This window comes from Sphaeramia orbicularis, chromosome 19 (genome assembly GCF_902148855.1).
Source record: "Sphaeramia orbicularis chromosome 19, fSphaOr1.1, whole genome shotgun sequence".
NCBI classification, from domain to species: domain Eukaryota; kingdom Metazoa; phylum Chordata; class Actinopteri; order Kurtiformes; family Apogonidae; genus Sphaeramia; species Sphaeramia orbicularis.
This window is the reverse complement of record NC_043975.1, coordinates 47,832,596-47,860,084: the sequence shown is the minus strand read 5'-3', so window position 1 is coordinate 47,860,084 and position 27,489 is coordinate 47,832,596. Positions and strand designations below refer to the sequence as shown.

Here is a 27,489-nt window from a genome sequence, read left to right as displayed (position 1 = left end):
TGAACCCAGCCATGCAAGTAGTTTTAAGAATTCCTGGATCTGCGCGTCCCAAAAGCCGCAAACCAACAAAGAAGTGCACTACTAGAATACATGCACTGGGATCTGATGATGCCACCTCTTAAAAAAAAAAAAAAGAAAAAAAAAAGAAAAAATCAACATGTACTGCAAATAAAAGGAATACACTTTGACTTGTCGAGTTTTTTTTTGTTTTTTTTTTCTTCTAATCAGTTCTACACTGGGAGCTCCACTGATGATCTACGTCACCTTTATTCCTTTATTCCCATACATGTCCATTTGTTACAATAGTGGAAATAAATAATAAATAAGCACCATAAGATCAGCAGCGCAATAAGACACATTTAGCCTTTAGTCATGAAACATACACAGAGTAAAATATGTGAAGTCTGCAGTGAAGAGGTTCAACACACACAACCATGAAAGCAACCTGTGCATTTACAGAAGGTCACATATTAAGATTTATAAAATGGAAGAAAGAAAAATACAGTCACATTGTCGAAAGAAACGCACATTTTCACTTGGAATTATAACCTCGTTAGAGATCTTAAGGATTTAGTGGTTGCTTAAAACACTTCTGAACATTCTGACTGGCGATAAGATCCAGAAAATCACATTATGTCAACTTCCGAACATGCAAACAAGTCTTACAAGCTCAATTTAAAGGTTCAGTGTGTAATGTGAAGTGATATTTAGTGGTGTGGTTTTAGCTGAAAAGTCAACTGTCAAGGCCATTTCATTCCAAGTTTGTATTTTAATTTGCATTTTTCTAATCTGTCAACAAATGAAAAAACTTTGATTTTGCCAATCTGTATTTGCAATCTGATTGGTCGAGGAGGTCTAATGGTTTTGGAAAAATGCAGGAAATTAAAAAGGTACTGGAGTCTTTGTGCTAATGTGATCACCATGAGGTATTTATTACAAAAAAAAAAAAAAAAAATACAGACATTGTTATGCAAAGGCCTTTAGAACCAGTGAAATTAAACTTTGTGTCTGTTCTGGACATTTCACACTGGACATCACCTGCTATAAAATGGACAAAAGAGTAAGATTAAGTCTGTTCTGAGCTACTGTAGATAATAAAAACAAAAGGGATTTGTATTTTAAGGTTATTATAGACAGTTAAAATGAGTGTATCGCATAATTCCGCAGCGTTCAAGTCCGACTGGAACCAAGACCAAATGAACGCTGCTAGTGTTTACTTGTTATTCTTCCCCTGATAATTGATGTTTTTTCAATAGGGCTGGTTTCGTCAACAACACATTACATTCACTACAAGCATACATTCTTAATTCAACACTTCCATTCAGGTCACGAGTCAACTTTCACCACAATTGGCACCATTCGAGGGAGATTCACCATCACCTGTTAAAAGTCGAACCATTGCAGCCACTGTGTTCACGTTCAAATATGGGCAAATATATGCACTACATCGCTGGACAAGCAACAAGCAAGACTACGTTTTTTTTTCCTATTTCAAAAACACTTCCCTGAAGGCACAACCAGGAAACTCCATTGTTTGTTTGAGGGCAGTGTTCAGCTTCATGTGCCAAAGTCAACATGGCTTCCAGGCATGAGGCGGTCCGGCTTTGGTTTGAACGGCGTTGTGTAAAATGACCAAGACGTGTGTCCAGAGAAGTACGCAAGTTGAAAATACTCCGTACATTTAAGGTTTAGTGACATCCACAGGGATCGGAGTGAACCAAAGTAATGAGGCGTTGCCGAGGAAACCACGTCATAGGAAGAGGAGAAGACGTTGAGGCAGCTTCATCATCTCAAGACACAGTTTGGAAAATTGCTTCTGAAACAAAATGTACCTGAAACCTCAAAATATTAATGAGATCTTACAGCAAAAAAAAAAGTGCATTAAAACCCCTTTTACGCCTGAATTTACATATAATTATATTAAAAATAAATTGTGTTTTTGTTTTCAAGCAGATGCTAAATTAAGTGGAGGTTGTTAATTTGACTATAACACATAAAATGAATAGAAATTTGGGTATGGTGTAAATTTACCACAACAGGCATTATGATCAATAGTAATGAAAAAGTAATAAAAGAGATTTTCACGTCTCAAGAGATGGAGATGGAATACGTACGCTATCTCACTTGATATCAAGATGGAAATGGTTTGATGCAAATTTGCAACATTTGACTTTAAAGGGTTAAAAATATAGACAAAGATAGCACTACAGGGTGGGGAAGCAAAATTTACAATGACCATTTAGTTGTTTTTTCTCAGCAGGCACTACGTCAGTTGTTTTGAACCCAAACATATATTGATGTCATAATCATACCTAACACTATTATCCATACCTTTTCAGAAACTTTTGCCCATATGAGTAATCAGGAAAGCAAACGTCAAAGAGTGTGTGATTTGCTGAATGCACTCGTCACACCAAAGGAGATTTCAGAAATAGTTGGAGTGTCCATAAAGACTGTTTATAATGGAAAGAAGAGAATGACTATGAGCAAAACTATTACCAGAAAGTCTGGAAGATACTATTAAAGAAGAATGGGAGAAGTTGTCACCTGAATATTTGAGGAACACTTGCGCAAGTTTCAGGAAGCGTGTGAAGGCAGTTATTGAGAAAGAAGGAGGACACATAGAATAAAAACATTTTCTATTATGTCAATTTTCTTGTGGCAAATAAATTCTCATGATTTTCAATAAACTAATTGGTCATACACTGTCTTTCAATCCCTGCTTCAAAATATTGTAAATTTTGCTTCCCCACCCTGTAGAGCAGGGGTGTCCAATCCTGGTCCTCGAGGGCCAGTATCCTGCATGTTTTAGATGTTTCCCTCTTCCAGCACACCTGGCGGTCGTTATCAGGCTTCTGCAGAGCTTGATGATAGGTTTATCATGTGAACCAGGTGTGTTGGAAGAGGGAAACATCTAAAACATGCAGGATACCGACCCTCGAGGACCAGGATTGGACACCCCTGCGCTAGAGGAAACTTCTGCTTCAGGCCCATTTGTGCTCACTTTACGTACATAGATAGGTTTGTCCACTTCAAACACTGTCAAGCGTTGCTGCCCTTAAACTTAGATGTGTCCGTTGTGTCAGAATGAGTGTTTGTCAAATAATCCACCAGAGGGCGCCGCTCTGAATTAACATATCGACCAAATACAATGCAGAGGAGTAGAGTTTTTTGAGAAGATGGTCAGTAATAACAAACATGGCAATGACAGAGGGAGTTTTACTAACGTTGATATTGAGAATTTTAGTTGCTGCAAATATGTCGGTCGTTTTTTTTTTACCAACTCAGCCTTTTTTTTTTTTTTTTTTTGCCATTTCTGGCTTATTATTCTTGTCAAATCTCAATGCTGCCCCCCATGGTTCCCGGTGGTACTGCTCCGTTTCCTCCGTTTGGGTTCTTCTCTGCAAACTCCCAGAGGACGGACATAAATACAGACATAATGAACTGTCTGTATATGTATGAGTACTGAATGTAGAGCAGAAATGGGCCTTTAAGCTGCCACTGTACAGTTTAAAGTCAAATTCACCCAAATGACATGAACATCTTTAACCTTGGTGGTGTCTAGTCATGATCACCGGAACCACTACCATGATCTAACTGAAGAGATTCCAAACTTTGGATGCAAACACATGGTCTTGGTCTTTGAGGGGCCACCAGAGGCCGGTCTGTCTGAATAGAGTCCAGAGTGGAAGTATTTATACAGAAGTACCAGGTCCAAGCCCTGGTACACATGGACTTAAACTCTAGTTTCTTTTAATATTAATACATTTTTTCCCCTCTCAATGATGTCAGCGATCATGAGTCTTTCATGGGTAGACAGTCTAGCAAATTATGATGCAACCATTGATGCACAGATAGCTTTGGCTGGCTCTTCTGGATGTGAAGGGGCAGTGAGAGTCTACACCCCCCCACCCCCACCCCCCACCCCAACCTCCGGTCTTCAGTGGCAACAGTCATTGTTCCCCCCGGTCAGGAGGGGGGGCAGGAGGCTCATGATGATGTAAAGGGGCATTTGTTCAAAAAAGCTTGAGAACCAGTGCCCTAGCCCATTGATGCTAACTTAGTACTTTTGCTGTTAGATTTGGTCACTTTCCAGACTACCCTAGCAACTTTGTTTTTTTTATCAAAAATCACCTAGCAATAAATGTAGCTACTTTTAAAATTTGTTTGGGAACTTTTACCAACTTTTAAAAAGTAACTCAAACACTAAAATACACACATTTTTCCTCTCAATGAAATAATTTTCTCTGTCAAGAGAATATTGGGTAACATTGCAGAGCTGATGTGTGACTCATGTTTGCGCTAATTAGTCGTTAGGGTGTAATGTTGGAACGGCCTCATTCAGAATCTCCTCTCTTTAGTTAGATCACCTTTGGTCACCACCACCATGAACAACTGAGGTAATTTGAGTTTTTGTTTCTAGTGCTTAGAAACACTGAAAAAATTCCAACTGTAGTAACATAACGTTCCAGGCACAGCGCCATGTTACTCTTAAAATGCTATTGTATATATATGTAGGTTCCTGTGTATTTTGGATGAAAAGACCTTTTAGCCCAAGGAAATGTTTGACAATTCGGGAAGTACCTTCATAAGCTTTACAAAAATTCGGCATATTAAATATGAAACTAGAGCCAGCAGATTATCTTAGCATAAAGACTTTCCGGCAAAACTGCAAATTTTAATACATTTTTGTAAGAAATATGATTTAACGTGTTGATTTTTGTATTACTGTGGATTGTACCAGACTTGCTCTTTACCCTGTTATGTGTCCTTACACCTTAAGCTAAGATGCTGCTGCCTTTAGAATCACTTAGTGACAGTGGGACTGATTTTATATATATATATATATATATATATATATGTGTGTGTGTGTGTGTATATATGTATATATGTATATGTATGTACATATATATATATATGACTAAGAACAGTTCCCAAAGTGTTAAACATTTCCTGAGAGAAGGATAAGTATCAATAAGCTGTTTGCTCTCAAAATGACAGTCTCTTCGGAGATTCTCCACAAAATCCAGTCACATAATGTGTTTAATAAAGTAGTGGTTGAAAAAGTCAGTGCTCTCCAAAACAGAGAATGTCAGAGAAATCGGATCGTGTTCCACATTTGCAATGAAAATACTGTCTTCATAAGACAAACCCTGGACGTGTGTCACAGGTCACTGACATCTGGTGGAATTCATTAAAAGTCTCCTTTGTTTCTCATTTCAAACATGCATAAGAGAAACACTGCACATCCAGGAAACTCCATCATCCCACTGGGAGATGACTCCGTCCAGGGCCACGCAGTCTCTGTTTGATTTCCTTCATATTTCTGCTCTTTTTTGTTTTCTTTTTTGAGGAATAATTCACAATGATGACCCTTCAGCTCCGGCACAAAATGATAAACCCTGATGTCACAGCCACTGTTTTCAGTCATGAGGGCCCACGTTTGATTAAATATCGCTTGTCCTTGCGCCGAGGGCCAGATCTCCCAGTGTGGAAAAGAAATCCTCCATCTCCTTCTCCAGAAGCCGGTTGCGGTTCTCGGCGTCCTCCCGTGCCCGTTCAGAGTTTCGCAGTTTGATCTCCAGCATGCGTTGCTTCTTGCGTTCCTGTTCCATCTCTTGTTCCAAACGTTCCATTTGGACACAAAGAGCAGCGCTGGACTCCTCCAGTCTGACAGGAGACAACAAAACACACAACACAAAATGAACTAGAAGCACTCGGAGAGCGCAGACCGCCGCCAAGGCCGATCAGTGGGCCCCCCCGTGGGCCCTCCCACCCCTCACCCCCGATCACCACCAAAATTTAATCATTTGTTCCTTGTGCCAGTATCAACATTTCCTGAAATTTTCATCCAAATCCGTCCATAACTTTTTCAGTTATCTTGCACACAAACAGACAGACAGACAAACCAAAGCTGACAAAAACAGAACTTTGGCGGAGGTAATTAGACTAGAATCACTGACCACAAAGGGAGGGGCCTTAGTGTCAGAAGGCCCGTTAGTCAGAAAAGGGTTAGAGTTTGATTTATTAACTAAATCCAAACTAATTTTCTGACTAACTCTTTCAATAAGGTGGGCACCGACCGCCTAGTCACTGTTGAAGCTTGGTTTCTCTGAAGGCATTTCAAACCTTTTTTTGTGTTAAAGTGATGATTTGGTAGATAGATTCCAGGTAGATGCTAAACAATGAAGCTCCTTTTAAAATTTGTTTGGAATCTTTCGTGCAGTTTGTTTTGTTGCTTCCAAACTTTACAACCCCTGTCCATGAGTTTTTGTTTTTTTTTTTTTGGGGGGGGGACGTAACACCTATCAAGTTTTTTTTCCCCAATAAAGCTCTATGTAGGAAGATTTCAGACTACCCTAGCAACATTTTTTTAAAAATATATATATCAACAAGCACCTAAGAACAAATTTAGCTGCTTTTAAAATTTGTTGAGAAACTTTTCCCAACTTTTATAAAGTGACTCAAACACTAAAACACACACATTTTTACTCTAAATGACATTAAATAATTTTCTTTGTCAAGAATACTGGGTGACTGATTGGTTTCCTGTGTTCCAGTCATATAAACCCACAGTCTGTCTGTAGATGGAAAAGTCAGTGTTTCGTTGTTGGTATATTTAGTGATTTTTCAGACCCCTCTACAGACTCTTTATCAAAAAAGACACTAGTGACAAATCCATCCCCTTTTTCTGGTGTTATTGGAGACTTTTGGAGACTCTGACGTTAAAACAACGTATCATTTGTCTAAAACAAATCAGTGAATATAAATCATCTCCACTGACACTGACAGTTTTCTCTATTGTCTCTTTTTGGTCCATTTTGATTGTTCATGTAGACTGAAAACTAAAAATGTTCTGGTTCTAAATGATCCTGTTTTACTGTGATTTGTTGTCGTCTCCTAAGTGGACTGTAAGGTTAAAAACCAAACTGAAGAAAATTAAGAGAAAAACTAAACAAACAATAAATAACTAACCTCAGTAACTAGTCCAGAGTGCCTCTTTTGGGTCCTTTTAGTCCCCATGCCCAGATAAAGGAGGACGGTTGGAATTGGGACATTAAATTAACTAGAACTGACAGAATGTAGTTTATTTGTAGTTCTAAATATATGTAGGCTGTTTTTATTCTCACTTTTTGTGTCTGACACAATGTTATTCCTCTCTCTTTCATGGTTTATAACAATTACATGAACATTTACAATTATGCAAATTAGATCATGTTATTTAGCAACTTCTAATGACTTTTAGGACAAACAACAGATATTTTCATTCCTGAGGAGTTGGAAACACTGCCTAGTTTCTGCCTGTATTTGACATTGTCTGATTTGTAGACAGCTGGGTGTGTCAGTGGAATCTTGGTAATTCTGCTCCTTTTTAACTTCTTTCATCTTTTGTTCGGTTTTCTTCTTCTTTAGTTTAATACAGGGGTGTCAAACATGCGGCCTGGGGACCAAATGCGGCCCGCCAAAGGGTCCAGTTCAGCCCCTAGGATGTTTTTGCCAAGTGCAAAAATTCCACAATCTTGAATTGAATAAAGCAAAAAAAAAAAAAAAAAAAAAATTGCTTGAATTAAGGAAAAAATCTTGAATTAAACCAAAAAAAAAAAGAAAAAATCTTCAATTAAGTAAAAAAAAAAAAAAAAATCTTCAATTAAGCAAAAAAAAATCTTCAATTAAGTGAAAAATCTTCAATTAAGCCCAAAAAAAATCTCAAATTTAGCAAAAAAAAAACCTTAAATGAAGCAAAAAAAAAAAAAAAAAAATCTTCAACTAAGTACAAAAAAAAATTGAATTAAGCCAAGAAAAATCTTAAATTAAGTTAAAAAAAAAAAAAAAATCTTTAATTAAGCAAAATAAAAAAATAAAAAAAATCTTCAATTAAGTAAAAAAAAATCTTCAATTAAGCCCAAAAAAATCTAGAATTAACAACTTAATTTTTTTCTTTGTTTTAGTGCACAAAATAACATTAAATTATGAAAATATTTACATTTACAAACTATCCTGTAACAATAAAATGTGAATAACCTGAACAAATATGAACAACCTGAAATGTCTGAAGAAAATTAAGCACAATTTTAGCAGTTTTTCTGCCTGTTTCTCAGTGTTTAGTGTCTTTGTAGATCTGATCCATAATGCGCACGTAGAAATGATAAAATGAGGCAGAATATTGTTAAAATTGCACTAAATTTTCTTACGTTTTTTAATTTAAATTTCAGTTTTTTCAGGGTTTTTTTTTTTTTTTTTTTGGGATAGTTTATAAAAATAAGTATTTTCATAATTTAATGGGGTTTTTGCACTAAAACAAAGACAAAAATTTGGAGTTGTCATTATTTATAGGTTATCATGTTATTATTTTTCTGGTCCGGCCCACTGCAGATCAGATTTAGCTGAATATGGAACTGAACTAGAATGACTTTGACACCCCTGATGTAAATGGTCTGAAAGTCAAAACCATCCATTTGTGCGCTATCAGCAAACTTAACCATGGTCCATTTTTCTAAACCTGAGACCAGTTCTTTGTGGTCACACCAAAACCAGATAGTTGGGCTTTACTGTGGTCTGGTGAACGTTTCACACCTGCAAATTTTGTCTGAAAGTCTGAACCCAAGGACGTTGGTGTGGAGGTGACATTCTTTTACAAACCTCTAGTGGTCAGACTTACTTTTTGATCCGGCCCTCGTATGCCGTCCTCTGTTTCCTGAGCTCTTCCTTCAGTCCTTCCACCAGACCGCTCAGTGTTGCATTGACCTCATCTCCATCCTCAGACATCACAATCGACGGTACTCCAGCTGCCACTGCCACATTTCCGTTCTCGCTGCAGGGTGCGCTGCTGCTGCACAGCTCCATGGCCTCACAACTGTCCTGCTCAGAACTCGGCTCGGTCGTCAGTCCTCCATCCCGTCCTTCCGTGTCCCTGGGGCTTTCTATCCACTCTCCCTTTTCCCCACTTCCACCCCCCACTCCACAGTTCTGGCTCGCTGGAGGCTCACTGCTTCCAGAGTCTGGGACAGAGATCTCACAAGAAGAGGTGGACCATGGTGTGCTGGCGACGCTGGGGACACTCCCCATGCTCGAGGAGGTGGTGACGTTATCGTAGGTGGACAGTCTTTGCGAGGAGCCGGTAGAGTCGCGGTCACGGGCAGAACGTTCGCCTGAAGACGTACGCCGATGACCTCGTAAAGATGACAAACCGTTCATCAGCCAGTTCCCCCCACTTCCACCTCCACCTCCACCTGAGGAGACGCTGGTGGTTTCTGCCGCCGAGCCGCCACCACTTTGCTTGGTCTGTGGCTGGGAACGAGGAGTCGAGGAGCTTTTGAACGAATACTTCCATGAAGGTATGGCCTTGGCTTGTTTACTCGGGCTGACCACTGTCTCTCCCTTCCCTGATGAAGATCCAAATTTTGGTCCAGGGTTTGGATTCGGGGTCTGACAGGGAGTGATGGCTGCACACAATTTGGCATCCAGAGATGAGGCACTGCTGTGCAGGTCTTGGTCCGGGTTGGACACCGGGCAGCTCTGAAGGTCCTCCTCGGAGATCCAGGCTCCTAAGCTGCGATGTTGGAGCTGATGCCCCTGGACCTGGAGCTCTGTTTGCGGAACAGCGGGTCCCTCCTGTTCCCTCCCTGAGTACAAACGGTTCTGTTCCCTGATCAGGACTGTCATCAGATGCTGGACCAGAGAGGTGCCTAGAAAATACGGACCACAATCAAAGACCAGATCAGGTACAGCATTATTAGGTGTAATTTCTGTGTGACAATAACAATAATAAATTGTCCATAAAAATGTAATAACAGTTAGGCTGCCACTTTACATTAAGAACCCGCTTATATACACTTTATAAATCATGAACTAACAATTAAATTGAAGTTAATATATAGGTCTACATGTTTCATCCCTCTACTGCAGATAATTCCTTTATCAGACAGGGGTAGTTGTTTGTTTATCTGCTTTACTAGTTTCAGCTTCTTCCTGTAGCCTTCATCTGAAGCGTCACAGTTGTGTTTCTGTGACGTGTCGTACAGACAGCCTATATATGACCTTATTAGAACTCGTTTGCAGATCCTTTTATGATTGTAGTGCTGTTGTAATTTCATGTACTTTCCGGTTATTAGGGTTCATACACATTTTTCAAGGTGAAATTCAAGCACTTTTAAGGGTCATTTTCAAATTTTTCCAGCACATCAACTTATCGCTGGGGTAAAATACATATCTACTGGGCCTGTAACGGTACACGTACCGAACCAAACCGTTTCAGTACACACCTGTTCGGTTCGGTACACAGCTGTACTGAAACGGCACAGTATGATGAGAAAAAGAAAAAGGAACGAAAGACGTTGTTTGATTCAGAACTTTAAATCCGCGCAAGTTTCACACGGACATATTGAAGGACGCGTACATTGACCTGAAATGCGAAATAGCAGCTGATATAAGGTAAAAAAAAACACAACAACAACGAACATGATGTGAACCTGGAAGGAAGAGACTGGAGACCCCCTGACATCATTACAGTCCCGTTTGGGATCAGTTCAGGTTCAGGTGAAAGACAACAACGGGGAAAGAGACGTTAATAAGACGGACGTTGTTTGGCCCCTAGGAACTACGGTAGTTCTAAAACACTGACACTAGCTCTGTCTGTATGTCTCTCACACACACACACACTGTATAACAGAGGAAGAGAACCCGGAGTTGGATGTTGAAAGAATATAAAGTTTCATGCCAGTGTTAGTTATGGACCCCCCACCCCCCCAGCTCCGACCAAAAATACCCAAAAACATCCCCCCGACAAATCGCACCCTGCACGCACGCGCGCTCACATGCACAAAGTGTCCTAAACAGTTTGTTCTCTGTTCTAAAATAAATAATTTGGTTAATTATTTGTTGTCAGTGTTGCTCTTCAGTTTGTTTCAACAGAATACCAGTTTGTCCTCTTGTTAATGTTGCACTTCATGTGGAATTTTTTTGGTATTTTTATGCAGAATGTGAACTGACAGAACTGTGATTTGATTTTTGTTGTTTGTTCAAAACTACCTGTCAGAGGAAAGTGCAATACTAATGTTTAAAATACATTTAGTAATATTAATAATTCATTTTATTTTCTATTTGATTTATAGCAGCAGAATTATATTCCTGTTTTTCTATATTCTATTGTGTCCAAAAATTGGGGGAAAAATTTTCAAAAATTCATAAATGTATTAAAGACATTTTGAGGGGTTTTCTTTCTTCCCGTACTGAACCAAAAAAAAAACGAACTGTGGCTTTCAAAACCGAAAACATACCGAACTGAAAATTTTGTGTACCGTTACAGGCCTAATATCTACAGGAATACATATACTCAGGATTATTTTTTTCCCCCCTTTTTATCACAATGATGCACATTGTATTATACTCTAAACATCTAAAATTTAGTTTCCTAGTAGCAAAAACTAGCAATTAAAGGAGAGCACAAAGTCTTATCCAAAAAATGGGCATTCTTCAGACAAACTCGCATCAAGACAAAGACTAAGATACAAATGTACCTGGAGTCGACCTGAGAACACCGGGTATTTTCTATTTTGACATAAAGTTTTATTTTTCAAAATGTATCACCTCTCTGTAAGTAGCTTTGGCTTGTCGTCTAACCTGGTAGACTTAATATTACACATAAATAAATAAGTACATCACATCACAGAGTTATGATTACAAGCACTTTTCAGACCCTGAAAAAAAACCCATTAAAATTCAAGTATTTTCAAGGATTTCAAGCACCTGTACAAACCCTGAGTAATCTAATACCTTCCATGATGGTGACTGGGTCCTCCATCTTGGGTCGGAGTATGTTTGGTCCAAACACTGTGGCCAGGTTCTGGACACTCATCTTGTTCTCATTACAATGTGACTGGACTTCATCAAGGAATCTGAGAGAAGACAAATGAAAACTATGATAGCACTAGTTCTGTAAAGGGAGCCCAGTCCATGTGGAATCAGTGTTAGTGGAGGAAAACTCACTTGCATATGTACTTGAGCAGATTGTAGTTGGGTAGAGGTAGAGTACTAACTTGATTCCCCAGCTCTTGGACCCCCTGATAACACACATGTTCATTCCACAGTTAAAACCGCACATACAGTACGTCAGCATTTACATGCATGTTACACCTACTTCCTCCTCATCTTTGGCCAAAAGCTGTGCACAGGACAGAAAGTCTTCATATTTGGAGAAGGGAATGACTGGTTCAGGCAGCTCTCGCAGGTACAACTTTAGCAACGATGCCACCGTGTGGACGTCTGTGCTACTGCAGGGTTGGACAGAAAAAAACACAAGAGAACTGGGACTCAACAGTAACATCACATGTTGTAGAACAGGGGCTCCCAAAGGGGGGTACGCTTACTCCAGGGGTACTTGGAAGAAGCCCAGGGGGTACTTTTTTGGGGGAAAAATACATTAAATAAGTCATCATGTACTGAATACAGAATAAATAATGAGAATTACTGCTGAAAGATAAAACACAATAAATACATTCATATAATAGTTTTATTGTCAATCATCTTGTTTAAGCTTTGGTGACATTTTAAAAACATTTGTATTTTATATGATTCAAAGTGAGTTTATTTGAGTTGATAAGTATTTTTTTTGTTGAGGAAAGGTTCATTTATTAATTTAATGACCAATTTTTTTTTTCTTATCAATGAAAGAGGACACTTTTCAGTTTATATTTTGCACACAAAATTTACTTTAAAAAAGTGTGTTATTTTTAAATATTACAGTTAAATATATGTTGTTAAATATGTTGTTTTTCAATCAAAAATGCTTAAGTGAGAGCTGGGGGTACTTGGCTAAAAAAAGTATATTTCAGGGGGTATGTTGAGCCGCATTATGTAATAAATTCCCAATATGTAATAAAAGTTCAAAACGTAATAAGAATGTCGTGTCATCTTGTAATAAAGCTGCATTATGTAATAAATTGACGCATTTTGTAATAAACTACCTCAATGCATTATATAGTTAATTTTTTCGCATCATGTAGTAAGTTATTACAATTTGACAAATTTCTTACAAAATGCATTTGACACATTTTTATTTTCATCTTTAAACTGTGTGGTTAAAGTTCTGATTCCATTACCTGTAGCTCCTGTGACTAATTTCTTCTAAATTGCTCTGAAATTATATTAATTTGGATTGTTATTACATAATGAACCATATTATTGCATTTTTTTTTTTTTTTATGAAAATGTGTCAAAATGCATTGACGTAGTTTATTACAAAATGCGTCAGTTTATTACATAATGCGGCTTTATTACAAGATGACGTGACATTCTTATTACATTTTGAACTTTTAATCAGCATTTTTTACTTGATTTTTCTTTATCAGTGACTGTCATGTGGTAAAATTTCATTACTTTTATTCTGGAAGCATTTTCCTTGTAGACCAGTGTCCTCGGGGGGGCAGAGGGCTCCTGGCTGTTCCAAAGTCGAGGCTTAAATCGAAAGGTGAGCGGGCCTTTTCCATCAGGGCCCCTCGACTTTGGAACGGCCGCCCGAGGAGATAAGGCTGTGGAATCAGTAACATCTTTTAAATCACTTCTTAAAACACATTTTTATAGACTTGCTTTTATGTGATATCTGTCCCTTTTTAACTTTTAATTTTTAATTTTAATTTTTAAATTTCATCCTGTTTGATTATTAATTTGTTCATACATCTCTCTAATTGTGTTACTGTTTTAGTGTTTTTACTTGCTTCGTGTATCCTACTGTTGTGCCCTCTGTCAAAGCCCTTTGTAAACTTTGTTTTTAAAGGTGCTATACAAATAAAGTTAATATTATTATTATTATTATTATTATTATTATTATTATTATTATTATTATTATTATTATTATTATTATGAATGAAAAAAAAAATCATTATAAAGTCACACAGGTGAGTTTGTGCTGAAAAAAATGATACTATACAAGGCAAAGTAAACAGCTTTTTAATGAGAAATATAAAAGCAAAATCAAAAGTATTCAAAAACAGCCAGAATACACTCTGACTCCTAAGGGCTACTCTACGTTTCAGTCTTTCCGGTAGTTTCTTGGGCGTTAAAGCGTCCTTTGAACCCACCTGTCAAACAGAGGCTTATCACCGCAGTCGAACGCCTCCTGCAGCTCTTTGACCAGATTGGCCTGTCCTGGCATCCTGAACAGACCCTCCTCATCCAAACCCCTCTCCCTGATGAAGTCCACACACTGCTCCACCAGCAGGGGCGCCAGCCGGGGCCCAAACTTCCTTTCGTACTGGACTGTGTCCTCCAGACGCTGGCCGAATATCCCTGTGGACGACAGAACAAAGGACGATGAAGAACAGGAGCAGCGTCAACAATACAAGGAGCAAAGCTGGAGGTTGTGGGGTCCCAGGATTTAGAGATTTAACAGGAAACATACTCTAAATATGGTATTTATTTGATATTATTAGTTTTAATTTGAAAGCATACAATAAAAAGGAGCAACATTAGCCCTTTCATGCACAGTGGTCACTCCAGTGGACAGTTCCTCTGCAGCTGTTCTCTTCTATGTTCATGGGTTTTGTTGTTTTAGTTCCATACCAGCCAACACAGTGGACACTTATGCACCATCCCATACACTGACATTCATCCCATTACTGTAACTTTGCTGTTCTTGATAAACCTGATCTGCACTAACATGTTTTAGTGTAAATCAATTGTTATTTGTTAGACAAAAAGTTGTTTGTTTGTTTGTTTTTTTTTGCATATTACCTCCATGAAGTGAGTAATAACTAGCAGAAGAATATGTTAAAATGTGAGAAAACATCAGATTAGTAGGATTAAAATCTTTTCATTTGTTTTTATCTCACGTTCTGATATTGGGTTTTAAACACGTTTCTTTACTTGAAAAATTAAACGCATGGACATTTTTGCAACTTCAGAAAAAAAAACTCAATTGCTTTTTCTTTCATGCCTAAGGGGGGGATAAAAACAAGAAGAAAGAAAAAAATCTTGACTATGGTTGTCATAATTTGTACATGAAAGGGTTAGAAACACATCAAGACATAAGATCGACTGAAGAAAAAATATTTGCGTTCTATTAACCCATAAAGACCCAGTGTTACTTTTGTGGCAGTTCAAAATACATTTTTCTTCCTATTTAGCCTTTTCTAAGTGATTTATTACCATTTATTGTAATATTACCCTATATATTTTGCATTTTTAAGTGAAAATGAGGTATTTTCCTGTATTTAATTTACTGATCATGAGATGTGCATAGAAGCTCAGATTAAAGTTGAGGGTTATTATATCAGAAACTGAGAAAACTGAAGAAAAAGTGACTTTTTCAGCAAAATTAACTAAACATAAAACAAGCGTCTTCATCCACTGTCATTGATCCAACTCCATGGGTTTTACTGGTGAATTGATGTTGTAGAAACTGATGGTGTTTCCATGGTAACTACTCTGAACGTCCAAATGGGTCATATCTGATGACCAGGAAAAGATGAAGAACTGCATTTTACCTCAATTATTTCAACATATTGATAGGTTTAGTGGATCAACAGGTATTAAATGTTTTAGATCAGTAGATGATTTCGGTTGCCAGTGGCTGTTTGGATCTTTGAGGGTTAAACTTGTTTTGGGCAAAATTTCAGTCAGCCCGAGAACAGAAAAGCCAGTACATCCCATTGTCCCAGACACAAACACGAAACATGAAACAACAACATGAAAAGTGTGCATGAAAACCAAGGCAGCGTTAAAAAAAAATAATCACAGTTTCATAGCCATCTGCTGCAGAATGTTGAAGTACATGACAGATATAGGACGTGTGTCCAGACATCCAAAGCTGCAGCACCATGAGGGTAGATTTACAGTGATTCTAGTCCTGCTTAGAGCTGAGACGATTACACTGGTCTACAAGGAAAATGCTTCCAGAATAAAAGCAATGAAATTTTACCACATGAGACTCACTGATAAAGAAAAATCAAGTCAAAAATGCTGGTTGGCTGAACTTTCCAAGATACAGCCTTGGGTCAAAATGTGAAATTCAAGAATTAACAAGAGAATGGGTTTGACTCAAAAGGAATATTTGTCTCAGAGCTACAAGATCTACTTCAAAACACTGTCTGCACATTAGAATACATTCACTTTACAGGTTCTATTTAGTGGAAGATTTATAAAACTATTATATAAATGTACATAAACCAACATATATGTGTAATAACACTTCATCATATACCTTGAAAACATCAGCAAACCGGCACTTTTGTCATTTATTTTCCAATTAATCTTATTAAAATACGTAACATTTAGCACATTTTTATCTCTGAAGCAAATCATTTCTAAAAAATTGTCGACCAGTGTTAACAGACTCAAGTCAATTAAAAAAAAATATTGAATTACATTTTTACTGAATCAAAGCTTCATTTCTTTAATTCTGCTGCCGGTAAACATTGGTTCCACTGTTGTGTTTCACACGGACACTTATTATGACGCACATGACACCAGAACCAACACAAACAACATAGCATAGCATAGCTCAGAAGAGACGAGGATAAAAAAGCAGAAAATGTCTATATGTTGACTTTTCTACACTGGAACCAACACTTACTCCTTTAAACTTTGGAGCTTTAACAAAAACATTATAAATATGAGTCTGTGTTTGTTTCAGTTGGATGTTAGTTCCATGTTCAGTTGGTATAAGTTGGATCCAAATGTGTTGAAGACTGCAGTGAACATATTGTTAGCGATGTCATTGGACTGGTTTGTTCAATTAATCAATCAAATAAAATTTTATTTATATAGTGCCAAATCATAACATAAGTTATCTCATGACACTTTATATATAGAGCCAGTCCAAACCAGACTGAAGCCAATTTACAGAAACCAACAGAATCCTAATAAAGAAGGAGAAAAGAGAGAGAGAGATTGGGGGAAAAGGGGAGAAGTAGGGGGAGACACAAGGATGTAATAGATCAGGGGTGACAAACTCATTTTAGTTTGGGGCCACATGAAGCCAAATTTGATCTGAAGTGGGCCGGACCAGTGAAATAATAACATAAAAACATATAAACTGTACTCTGTGCTGTCAAATGACAATAAAGGCGATTCTGATTCTGATTCTAAATAATGTCAACTCCAAACTTTCCTCGATGTTTTACAGCAAAAAAAAGTAAAATTATGCGATGAAAATGTTTACATTTACCAACTATCCTTTAAAATACTGTGAATAACATGAGCAAATGAAAATTTCTTAAGAAAACTAAGTGCAATTTTAACAATATTATGTCTCAGTTTATCATTTACACATGTACATTACGACATACAAAATCACAGTGGATCAACAAATACACAAAACATTTAATAACAGGCAGAATATTGTTAAAATTACTTTTCAAAATGTTCATATTTGTTGAGGTTGTTTGTGTTTTTGTGAAAATTTAGTTTGTTTTAGTGTAAATACAGTAAAATGACATGAAAATGTTTACATTTACAAAGGGAAAATTTTGGAGTTGTGAGTATTTATAGGTTATTGTAATAGTATTTTAATGATCTGACCCACTGCAGATTTAAGTGGTCTGTTGTGGTCCCTGAACTAAAATGATTCATATCTTCAGTGTAATTTTTGTATTTCATAAATTCATCCCCGGGGCCAGACTGGACCCTTTTAGTGGGCCGGATGTGGCCCCCAGGCCGCATGTTTGACACCTGTGCAATAGATGCACAGAAAACTGAACTAGAACTGTCAAAAGTAGATCAGCTGGTGTTAGAATAAATACTAAAAACTAGAACAAAGGTCCATGACTGTTAGTACTACTACTACAAATACAAGTACTAACAGTGGATATACTACTACTACAAATACAAGTACTAACAGTGGATATACTACTACTACAAATACAAGTACTAACAGTGGATATACTACTACTACAAATACAAGTACTAACAGTGGATATACTACTACTACAAATACAAGTACTAATAGTGGATATACTACTACTACAAATACAAGTACCAACAGCGGATATACTACTACTACAAATACAAGTACTAACAGTGGATATACTACTACTACAAATAAAAGTATTAACAGTGGATATACTACTACTACAAATACAAGTACTAACAGCAGATATACTACTACTACTACAAATACAAGTACTAACAGCAGATATACTACTACTACTACAAATACAAGTACTAACAGTGGATATACTACTACTACAAATAAAAGTATTAACAGTGGATATACTACTACTACAAATACAAGTACTAACAGCAGATATACTACTACTACTACAAATACAAGTACTAACAGCAGATATACTACTACTACTACAAATACAAGTACTAACAGTGGATATACTACTACTACAAATACAAGTACTAACAGTGGATATACTACTACTACAAATAAAAGCATTAACAGTGGATATACTACTACTACAAATAAAAGTATTAACAGTGGATATACTACTACTACAAATACAAGTACTAACAGTGGATATACTACTACTACAAATACAAGTACTAACAGTGGATATACTACTACTACAAATACAAGTACTAACAGTGGATATACTACTACTACAAATACAAGTATTAACAGCGGATATACTACTACTACAAATAAAAGTATTAACAGTGGATATACTACTACTACAAATACAAGTACTAACAGTGGATATACTACTACTACAAATACAAGTACTAACAGTGGATATACTACTACTACAAATACAAGTACTAACAGTGGATATACTACTACTACAAATAAAAGTATTAACAGTGGATATACTACTACTACAAATAAAAGTATTAACAGCAGATATACTACTACTACTACAAATACAAGTACTAACAGTGGATATACTACTACTACAAATACAAGTACCAACAGCGGATATACTACTACTACAAATACAAGTATTAACAGTGGATATACTACTACTACAAATAAAAGTATTAACAGCGGATATACTACTACTACAAATAAAAGTATTAACAGTGGATATACTACTACTACAAATACAAGTACCAACAGCGGATATACTACTACTACAAATAAAAGTATTAACAGTGGATATACTACTACTACAAATAAAAGTATTAACAGTGGATATACTACTACTACAAATAAAAGTATTAACAGCGGATATACTACTACTACAAATAAAAGTATTAACAGTGGATATACTACTACTACAAATACAAGTACCAACAGCGGATATACTACTACTACAAATAAAAGTATTAACAGTGGATATACTACTACTACAAATACAAGTACTAACAGCAGATATACTACTACTACTACAAATACAAGTACTAACAGCAGATATACTACTACTTCTACAAATACAAGTACTAACAGTGGATATACTACTACTACAAATACAAGTACTAACAGTGGATATACTACTACTACAAATACAAGTACCAACAGCGGATATACTACTACTACAAATAAAAGTATTAACAGTGGATATACTACTACTACAAATAAAAGTATTAACAGTGGATATACTACTACTACAAATAAAAGTATTAACAGCGGATATACTACTACTACAAATAAAAGTATTAACAGTGGATATACTACTACTACAAATACAAGTACCAACAGCGGATATACTACTACTACAAATAAAAGTATTAACAGTGGATATACTACTACTACAAATACAAGTACTAACAGCAGATATACTACTACTACTACAAATACAAATACTAACAGCAGATATACTACTACTACTACAAATACAAGTACTAACAGTGGATATACTACTACTACAAATACAAGTACTAACAGTGGATATACTACTACTACAAATAAAAGTATTAACAGTGGATATACTCAGTGGCGCAGAAAGGGTCCCCTGGGGCCCCAAGCAATATGTATATATATATATATATATATATATATATATATATATATATATATATATATATATATATATATATATATATATATGTATATGCATAGCATGCAACCTGCACGCAATATCTCACTCTGACAGAGACAGACAGGTGAGGGAGGGGCAATTTGGAGTCAGGGGGCCCCTTCAGAGAATTTCAGACAGCTAGGTGTTACTGCAACTTCTCACTGCCCCTGTGTAGTGAACTTAGTCTTTAGACTGTTTGTGTCAAGTCTGTTGGTCCTTTGGGGGCCCCTGCTGGCTTAGGGGCCCCAAGCAGCTGCCTGCCTTGCCTAATGGTAAGCTGCACCACTGGATATACTACTACTACAAATACAAGTACTAACAGTGGATATACTACTACTACAAATACAAGTACTAACAGTGGATATACTACTACTACAAATACAAGTACTAACAGTGGATATACTACTACTACAAGTACTAACAGTGGATATAGTACTACTGTAACTGTTAGTACAAATAACAGAAACCTCGACCATCTATGGAACAGTATAATAAACACTATCACAACTATATGGATGAGTTGTAGTTTATATCTATAGAAATATTTTTATATACTTTTCTTCTGTTGTTATTATCTCTACACAGATATTTTTTTCTATATCCTTTTACTTTTATTCTTTTTGTGGTTGTTGTTTCAGCTGGTTCTGGAATAAAGGACAGGTTGTTTGTCCTTTTCAGATATGTCTGTGTCACATTTTTACTATGTTCTATTCAAGTAATCATTCAATTGAATCAAATCAAAGGAAATCATCCACAGCTGAACGGATTCCATAGTTAACAGATATCTGCAGCTCTAGTGGTGTTACCTGGAGGCTGGCTGTAGCATTCACAGTTGGCTGACAGTTGACAGTCATAGTAGGGCACAGAACAGGGGCTGCACAAGACCACCGAGCGCTGCTCATACATCCACAAACCACATTTGACCAGGTTCATCCACTCCGGTTCAGGCATTTGAGTCCACAGGAGGATTAGTACGAACGTATGAAGAAACGGATGAGATGGACAGAGGAGAGAGAGAGAGAGAGAGAGACAGACAGACAGACAGACAGACAGACTGAAGGACTGAGAGAGAGAGAGAGAGAGAGAGTGAAAGAGAGACAGACTAAAGGACAGACAGACAGACAGACTGAAGGACAGACTGAAGGACTGAGAGAGAGAGAGAGAGAGAGAGAGAGAGAGAGACAGAGAGACTGAAAGACAGACTAAAGGACAGACAGAGAGACTGAAGGAGAGACAGACGGACAGAAAGACAGACAGACAGGCTGAAGGAGAGACACAGACAGACTAAAGGACAGACTGACGGACTGAAGGAGAGAGAGACCAAATGACAGACAGACAGGCTGAAGGACTGAGAAAGAGAGACACAGACAGACTAAAGGACAGACAGAGAGACAGAAGGACAGACTGACTGACTACAGGACAGACAGACGGAGTGGAGGACAGACAGACGGACAGGGGGTCAGCGTGTTGTGACCACAGAGCTGCTGTTAACGACGGGTCTATAAGTTGGCGACAGATCTATTCTGGACTGAGAACCGACGCAGACGACGCCCCCCCCCCCCCCCCCCAGTATGGGAACCTGAGAGGACGGAAGGAGACCAGACTGAGCTGCTCTGAAGGAAGTTACAAGTCAACAAATTATCACCATCAGAGAATTCAGACCACAAACACGTCTGAAAATATTTCATATCAGTCAAATAGTCGAATGTCCCACCTGATCCACTGTCTCCAACTCTTCAGCGGTGAAAGTATCTATTGTTTGTCACTAGAAGTTGGTAAATGACATCATCACCTAATTTGCATAATTGTAAATGTTCATGTAATTGTAATGAACGATGTAGGACAGAAGAATAATATTGTGTTAGAGACAAAAAGTGAGAATAAAAACAGCCTAAATATGTTTAGAACTACAAATGAACAATGTTTAGAACAAACTAAAAATGAATACTCGGTCTATTCTAGTTTTTTTAAATGTCCTGGTTCCATCCGTCCTACTTTATCTGGGCTACACCTCCTTTACTGGCTACAGTGACCCAAAAGAGACACTCTGGACCAGTTTACTGAGGTTAGTTATTTATTGGTTTGTTTGTTTAGTTTTTATTAGGGATGCACTGATACCACTTTTTTCCTGACCAAGTATACAGGGGTTGGACAAAATAATGGAAACACCTTCACCTCAAGATGATCATGCCCCAATCCATACAGCTAGAATTGTTAAAGAATGGCATGAGGAACATTCTAATGAAGTTGAGCATCTCGTATGGCCGGCACAGTCCCCAGACCTCAACATTATTGAGCATTTATGGTCAGTTTTAGAGATTCAAGTAAGACGTCGATTTCCACCGCCATCGTCTCTAAAAGAGTTGGAGGGTATTCTAACTGAAGAATGGCTTAAAATTCCTTTGGAAACAATTCACAAGTTGTATGAATCAATACCTCAGAGAATTGAGGCTGTAATTGCCGCAAAAGGCGGACCTACACCATATTAAATTATATTTTGTTGATGTTTTTGAGGTGTTTCCATTATTTTGTCCAACCCCTGTAAGTACAAGTACTTACATTAAATTACTTGCCAATACCGAGTACCAATATGATTACTTAATAATACCATTACAGTTCCTAGTTACTTTTGTAAGTGTTTTTTATTGTCATCGTCATTACAGTCTGACTGTAACAAAGCTCTGCTACTGACATATAACCATATGTTTTTGTTCAACATTTCACTAAATTATTAACTCACTCAAGTGCAACAAGTTGTTGTTACTGACATTTGAACGTACAACTGAAAAAACAAACATGACCTCACCACAAATTTTACACAAATGCAACAAGATATTTCAGTGCCAACATAAAACTGTGTCAGGACAACTGAAATGATATATTATCATGTGGTAACACCTGTGTGTGAGGACTAAGCCTGTTTAAAAAAGTCAGGGGCAGGTTGTTTTTGATGAAAAGAAGCTTCTGTGCATCATCAGCTGTGAGTCTGTCTGTTTTCATCTACATCTGCTCTGAGCTGAACGGCCTTTCACTGGACACTTTTCCATTGGACATATGTGCAAAACTTTACTGATATTTACTAAACGTTGAAAAAAACCCAGAAGTGCATAATGTTGATTTTTTCATTATATCACAAATGCGATGATTTATTTATTATCGCAAGATGACACGAGAAGTCATTCCATAAACATGGTGTTGAATGTAAATATTTGTTGTTTCGAATCTAGAATGCTTGTTACCCCTCTATCCCATATGAAATTTAAAAATGATTGGATTTCCTCATGTTTGTTTTAAAACTCTTCTTCTTCTCTTGATGTATCGTCCGTCAATATCCTTTTTTTTTTTGTTCACGTGACTCTAGTTGTGCAAATAGGTCTTTCCATTGCAGTTTTGCGTGACATACTAATGTTGCTTCGCCCAAAAAACCACCTCTTGCACGTGCAAAAACTTTTCATCAAAATCAAGAGTTTTGGCAAAATTGTCGTTTTTCCATTAGACAAATTTTTATCCGCAAGTTATATTTGTGCAATTCAAAGGTCAATGGAAAAGTGACTTGTCAGTTTCAGTTTCACTATCAGAATGCTAGTGTTGAATGAGCTAGTTTTGGCCCCTTAGTCCATGGGCCAATAGGGGTCACCGTGCACCCCCCCCCACATAACAGTACTAGACCATGATTTTTTATTCCCTTGGACCTTCCTGAAGAAGAAAATATGATGCCAACATAAAAATTTTGGGATGGACTACCCATCAGCTGACATTTTCAAAATGGCTGCCGACGTGACTCGAAAAATCCTGTTTGGGCTCATAACTTTGCAAATATGACAGATAGAGACGTGATTTTGGTGTCTATACCTATGTGTTTGAGTACCAGCAATCCAATAAACCACATTATAACAACCTATGACCATCTCTTCAACTTTAGAATTGAAAAATATCAGTTTCAGACAATAATTTTGAGTGGTGCCTCAAGAATTGATTCCCTGTTTCATGTTTTTTTTTCAGTGATTCACCTGCGCATTATCAATCGAAGAACAGTATTTTCTCAAATTCTATTTTGTCATAAAAATGTACTTACATCTTCTTTTTTCTTTTAAGGTGTCCATTCTGAATGAAAATGGCGCACAAGAAACGTAAGAGGGACGTGAGTGTCACCGACACTGGTCATGAATCTGAACTCTGCATCATTCATTACACGGACACGTCATCATTAGCTTTCACAGCATTGACAGAGGAGAGGCTGGCAAAGCTGAAAGAAATAAAACAGCAAAGACTTTCTGAGCCTGTAGATTCTGTTCATCGGATGACCCATATCTGTTCGCAAATTCCAGATACAGTTGGGGAGCACCAGGGATATTATCGCAAATGCTACAAGCGGTTCACATCAAATTTGAGAAGACTTTCGTCCTCGTCAACCTCTTCATCGGTAACTGAAACCAATACTGGTCGTCCATCAAGGTGCCCCTCTAATGAAAGCGAGAGATTCATCTTAATCCAGACTGCATTTTCTGCAACAAAGATGGCAGGAAAAAAGTCAAAAAAGGAGGCGCCTGGACAACTGAACCGACATCTAGATTCGAATATGCTGGAGGTGACACTGTTCTCAAAATTGCAGAAGACCGGAAAGATTTTGAGATGCTTCGAAGGATCAAAGGCTATGACCTTTACGCGTGTGAGGCTCAATACCATAGAAGTTGCAGAGCTATGTATATTAGAGACCCTTCATCATGGCGTAGCAGCGAACCGCAAGCTACATCTCACCAGGCCATGATGGAAGAGCCTTTGATCCTTCGAAACATCTCAAAATCTTTCCGGAAGACCTAGACAGTTTGGCTGAACATAACTTGCAGTCAGCTTTACTTTTGTCACCGTCGTTTATTTAGAAAAATCTCCACTCTGCTGACATCAGAATAGAATAGAATAGAATAGAATTACTCCTCCTCCACGTACCTGCTGCACTATGATTTGAACATCACGCTGCCATAAAGTGGTATCAGTCTGGTTGTATCTGAGCACTTTTACAAGTACGAGTAGAAGTACATGTGCTCAGTATCGGACCGATACCCAATGCTGGTATCGACATTGGTGCATCCCTAGTTTTTCTCTTCATTTTCTTCACTTTGGTTTGGTTTCTAACCTTATGGTCCACTTAGGAGACGACAACAAGTCACAGTAAAACAGGAACATTTACAACCAGAGCATTTTTAATTTTCAGTCTACATTAACAATCTAAATGGACCAAAAAGAGACAATAGAGAAAACTGTCAATGTCAGTGGAACTGATTTATATTCAGGGATGTGTTTTAGACAAACAACCATACGTGTTTTAACATCAGAGTCTCCAAAAGTCTCCAATAACACCAGAAAAAGAGGATGGATTTGTCACTAGTGTCTTTTTTAATAAGCAGTCTGTAGAGGGGTCTGAAAAATCACTAAATATACCAACAAAGTGTCTAAATGTGAAACACTGACTTTTCCATCTACAGACAGACTGTGGGTTTATATGACTGGGACACAGGAAATCATCTGGTGTCATATAGCATATTTTGCTGAAAATCAATCAATCAATCATCCAATCTTTGTTTATATAGCACTTTTTCATACAGTGAAATGTAGCACAAAGTGCTTTACATATAAAATCAGTACACAAAATCTGATTTTCCTACATTTTCTCTGTTTTGATATAATGACTTTTGAATTTACTCGGAGCTTTTATATCAACACCTACATGGTCAGTCAATTAAATATAGGAAAATACCCGATTTCCATTGAGAAAATGCAAAAGGTAAAATGACAATGCATAGTAAATCCACTGGTACTGGTTAAATGTAGAGAGAAATTCATTTGGAAGTCAACACTAAAAATAGTTTTGGGTCTTTATGGGTTAAACTCTATTAATGTAATTTCATTAGCCTAATTGATGACATCATTCCAGTCTGCTCTCAACATTGACTGAAATATGCAATTTCTTTTTTTTTTTCATGATAAGGTCCAATGTCGCTCAAAAAGCCACACTAACAGGACCGACCTTTTAACAAACTGAACTACTTTATTTACTGCATTAATTCCTCTTCACTCATATTATCTGTCATTCAGACTGACTGAAGGATGAATAGGAAACAGAAAGTGGATTTGTGTCCTTTATGGTAAAGTTATACATTGGAGGATTATACAACTATTGATGCACAGATTTATATATTGTATAATAATAATAATAATAATAATAATAATAATAATAATGATAATGATGATGATGGATTACATTTCTATCATGCTTTACATTATTATTATTATTATTATTATTATTATTATTATTATTATTATTATTATTATTGTTGTTGTTGTTGTTGTTGTTGTATGAACTAATCAGTCCTGGTACTTTTTAACAGACACTCCTCTGGCAGTTAGGGCTCAAACGATGCCAAACCCTATGTGATGTGTATGTTATTCTCCGTTTATGTCCCTATTAATACCCCCCTCCTCTGTAACTGTACACTCGGCTGTTCAGCTGCTGCTAATGTCCCAGTTTACACCCAGACAGGACGGCTTATATTTCTGGACTCCAGTTAAGTACATTAGTTAGAGACAGGGTGAGAAAACACCACAGGTTGAAGATGTAACTGGAATGATTCTTGAATGGATAAGAATGTATTTGTTGATGTTCAGAAGAATCACAACATATAAAATTAGATATGTGTAATACCAGGAAAGCTCAGAAAGACATCAAATATTTCTGAGTGACTCTATTCAGCAAGATTTCAGAGCATTGACGCCAACTTAGCACTTTTGTTACTAGAATTAGCTACTTTTCAGACTACCCTAGCAATGTTATTTTTTCTTCAAATTTAGCTACGTTTTAGAAACTTTTAGCAACTCAAACACTTAAACACACATTTTTCCTTTAAATGACACCAGATGATTTCCTGTGTCCCAGTCATATAAACCTTCAGTCTGTCTGTAGATGGAAAAGTCAGTGTTTCACACTTACACACTTTGTTGGTATATTTAGGGATTTTTCAGACCCCTCTACAGACTCTTTATTAAAAAAGACACAAGTGACAAATCCATGCCCTTTTTCTGGTGTTATTGGAGACTTTTGGAGACTCTGACGTTAAAACATGTATCATTGTTTGTCTAAAACAAATCACTAAATATAAATCAGTCCCATTGACTTTGACAGTTTTCTCTGTTGTCTCTTTTTGGTCCATTTAGATTGTTCATGTAGACTGAAAATTACAAAATGTTCTGGTTGTAAATGTTCCTGTTTTACTGTGACTTGTTGTTGTCTCTTAAGTGGACCGTAAGGTTAGAAACCAAACCAAACTGAAGAGAATGAAGAGAAAAACTAAACAAACCAATAAATAACCTCAGTAACTGGTCCAGAGTGTCTCTTTTGGGTCACTTTAACCCAGTGGTTCCAACCTTTTTTCGTTCATGACTCCATTTTATATTTACATTTACATTTATGCATTTGGCAGATGCTTTTTTCCAAAGCGACTTACAGGGGAAAACTAATCAATCAATCAATCAATCAATCAATCAATCAATCAATTTTAACATCACACATTTCTGGCGACCCCAGAAATTCAAA

General features: G+C 37.0%; 1 protein-coding gene across 1 annotated transcript in view; it reads right to left on the bottom strand.

Annotated features, from left to right (window-relative positions):
- Positions 1–4,832: 4,832 nt before the first annotated feature.
- The window catches only part of LOC115439607 (rho GTPase-activating protein 22-like), a 48,253-nt gene continuing 25,596 nt past the window's right edge, over positions 4,833–27,489 (bottom strand). The window contains exons 3-8 of the mRNA XM_030163458.1: positions 14,076–14,283; positions 12,137–12,269; positions 11,986–12,059; positions 11,773–11,894; positions 8,660–9,686; positions 4,833–5,670 (exon numbers count right to left, since the gene is read on the bottom strand). Of these exons, the coding sequence (XP_030019318.1) occupies positions 5,448–5,670; positions 8,660–9,686; positions 11,773–11,894; positions 11,986–12,059; positions 12,137–12,269; positions 14,076–14,283 (1,787 nt within the window). The 3' untranslated portion in view covers positions 4,833–5,447. The remainder of the gene's footprint in view (positions 5,671–8,659; positions 9,687–11,772; positions 11,895–11,985; positions 12,060–12,136; positions 12,270–14,075; positions 14,284–27,489) is intronic.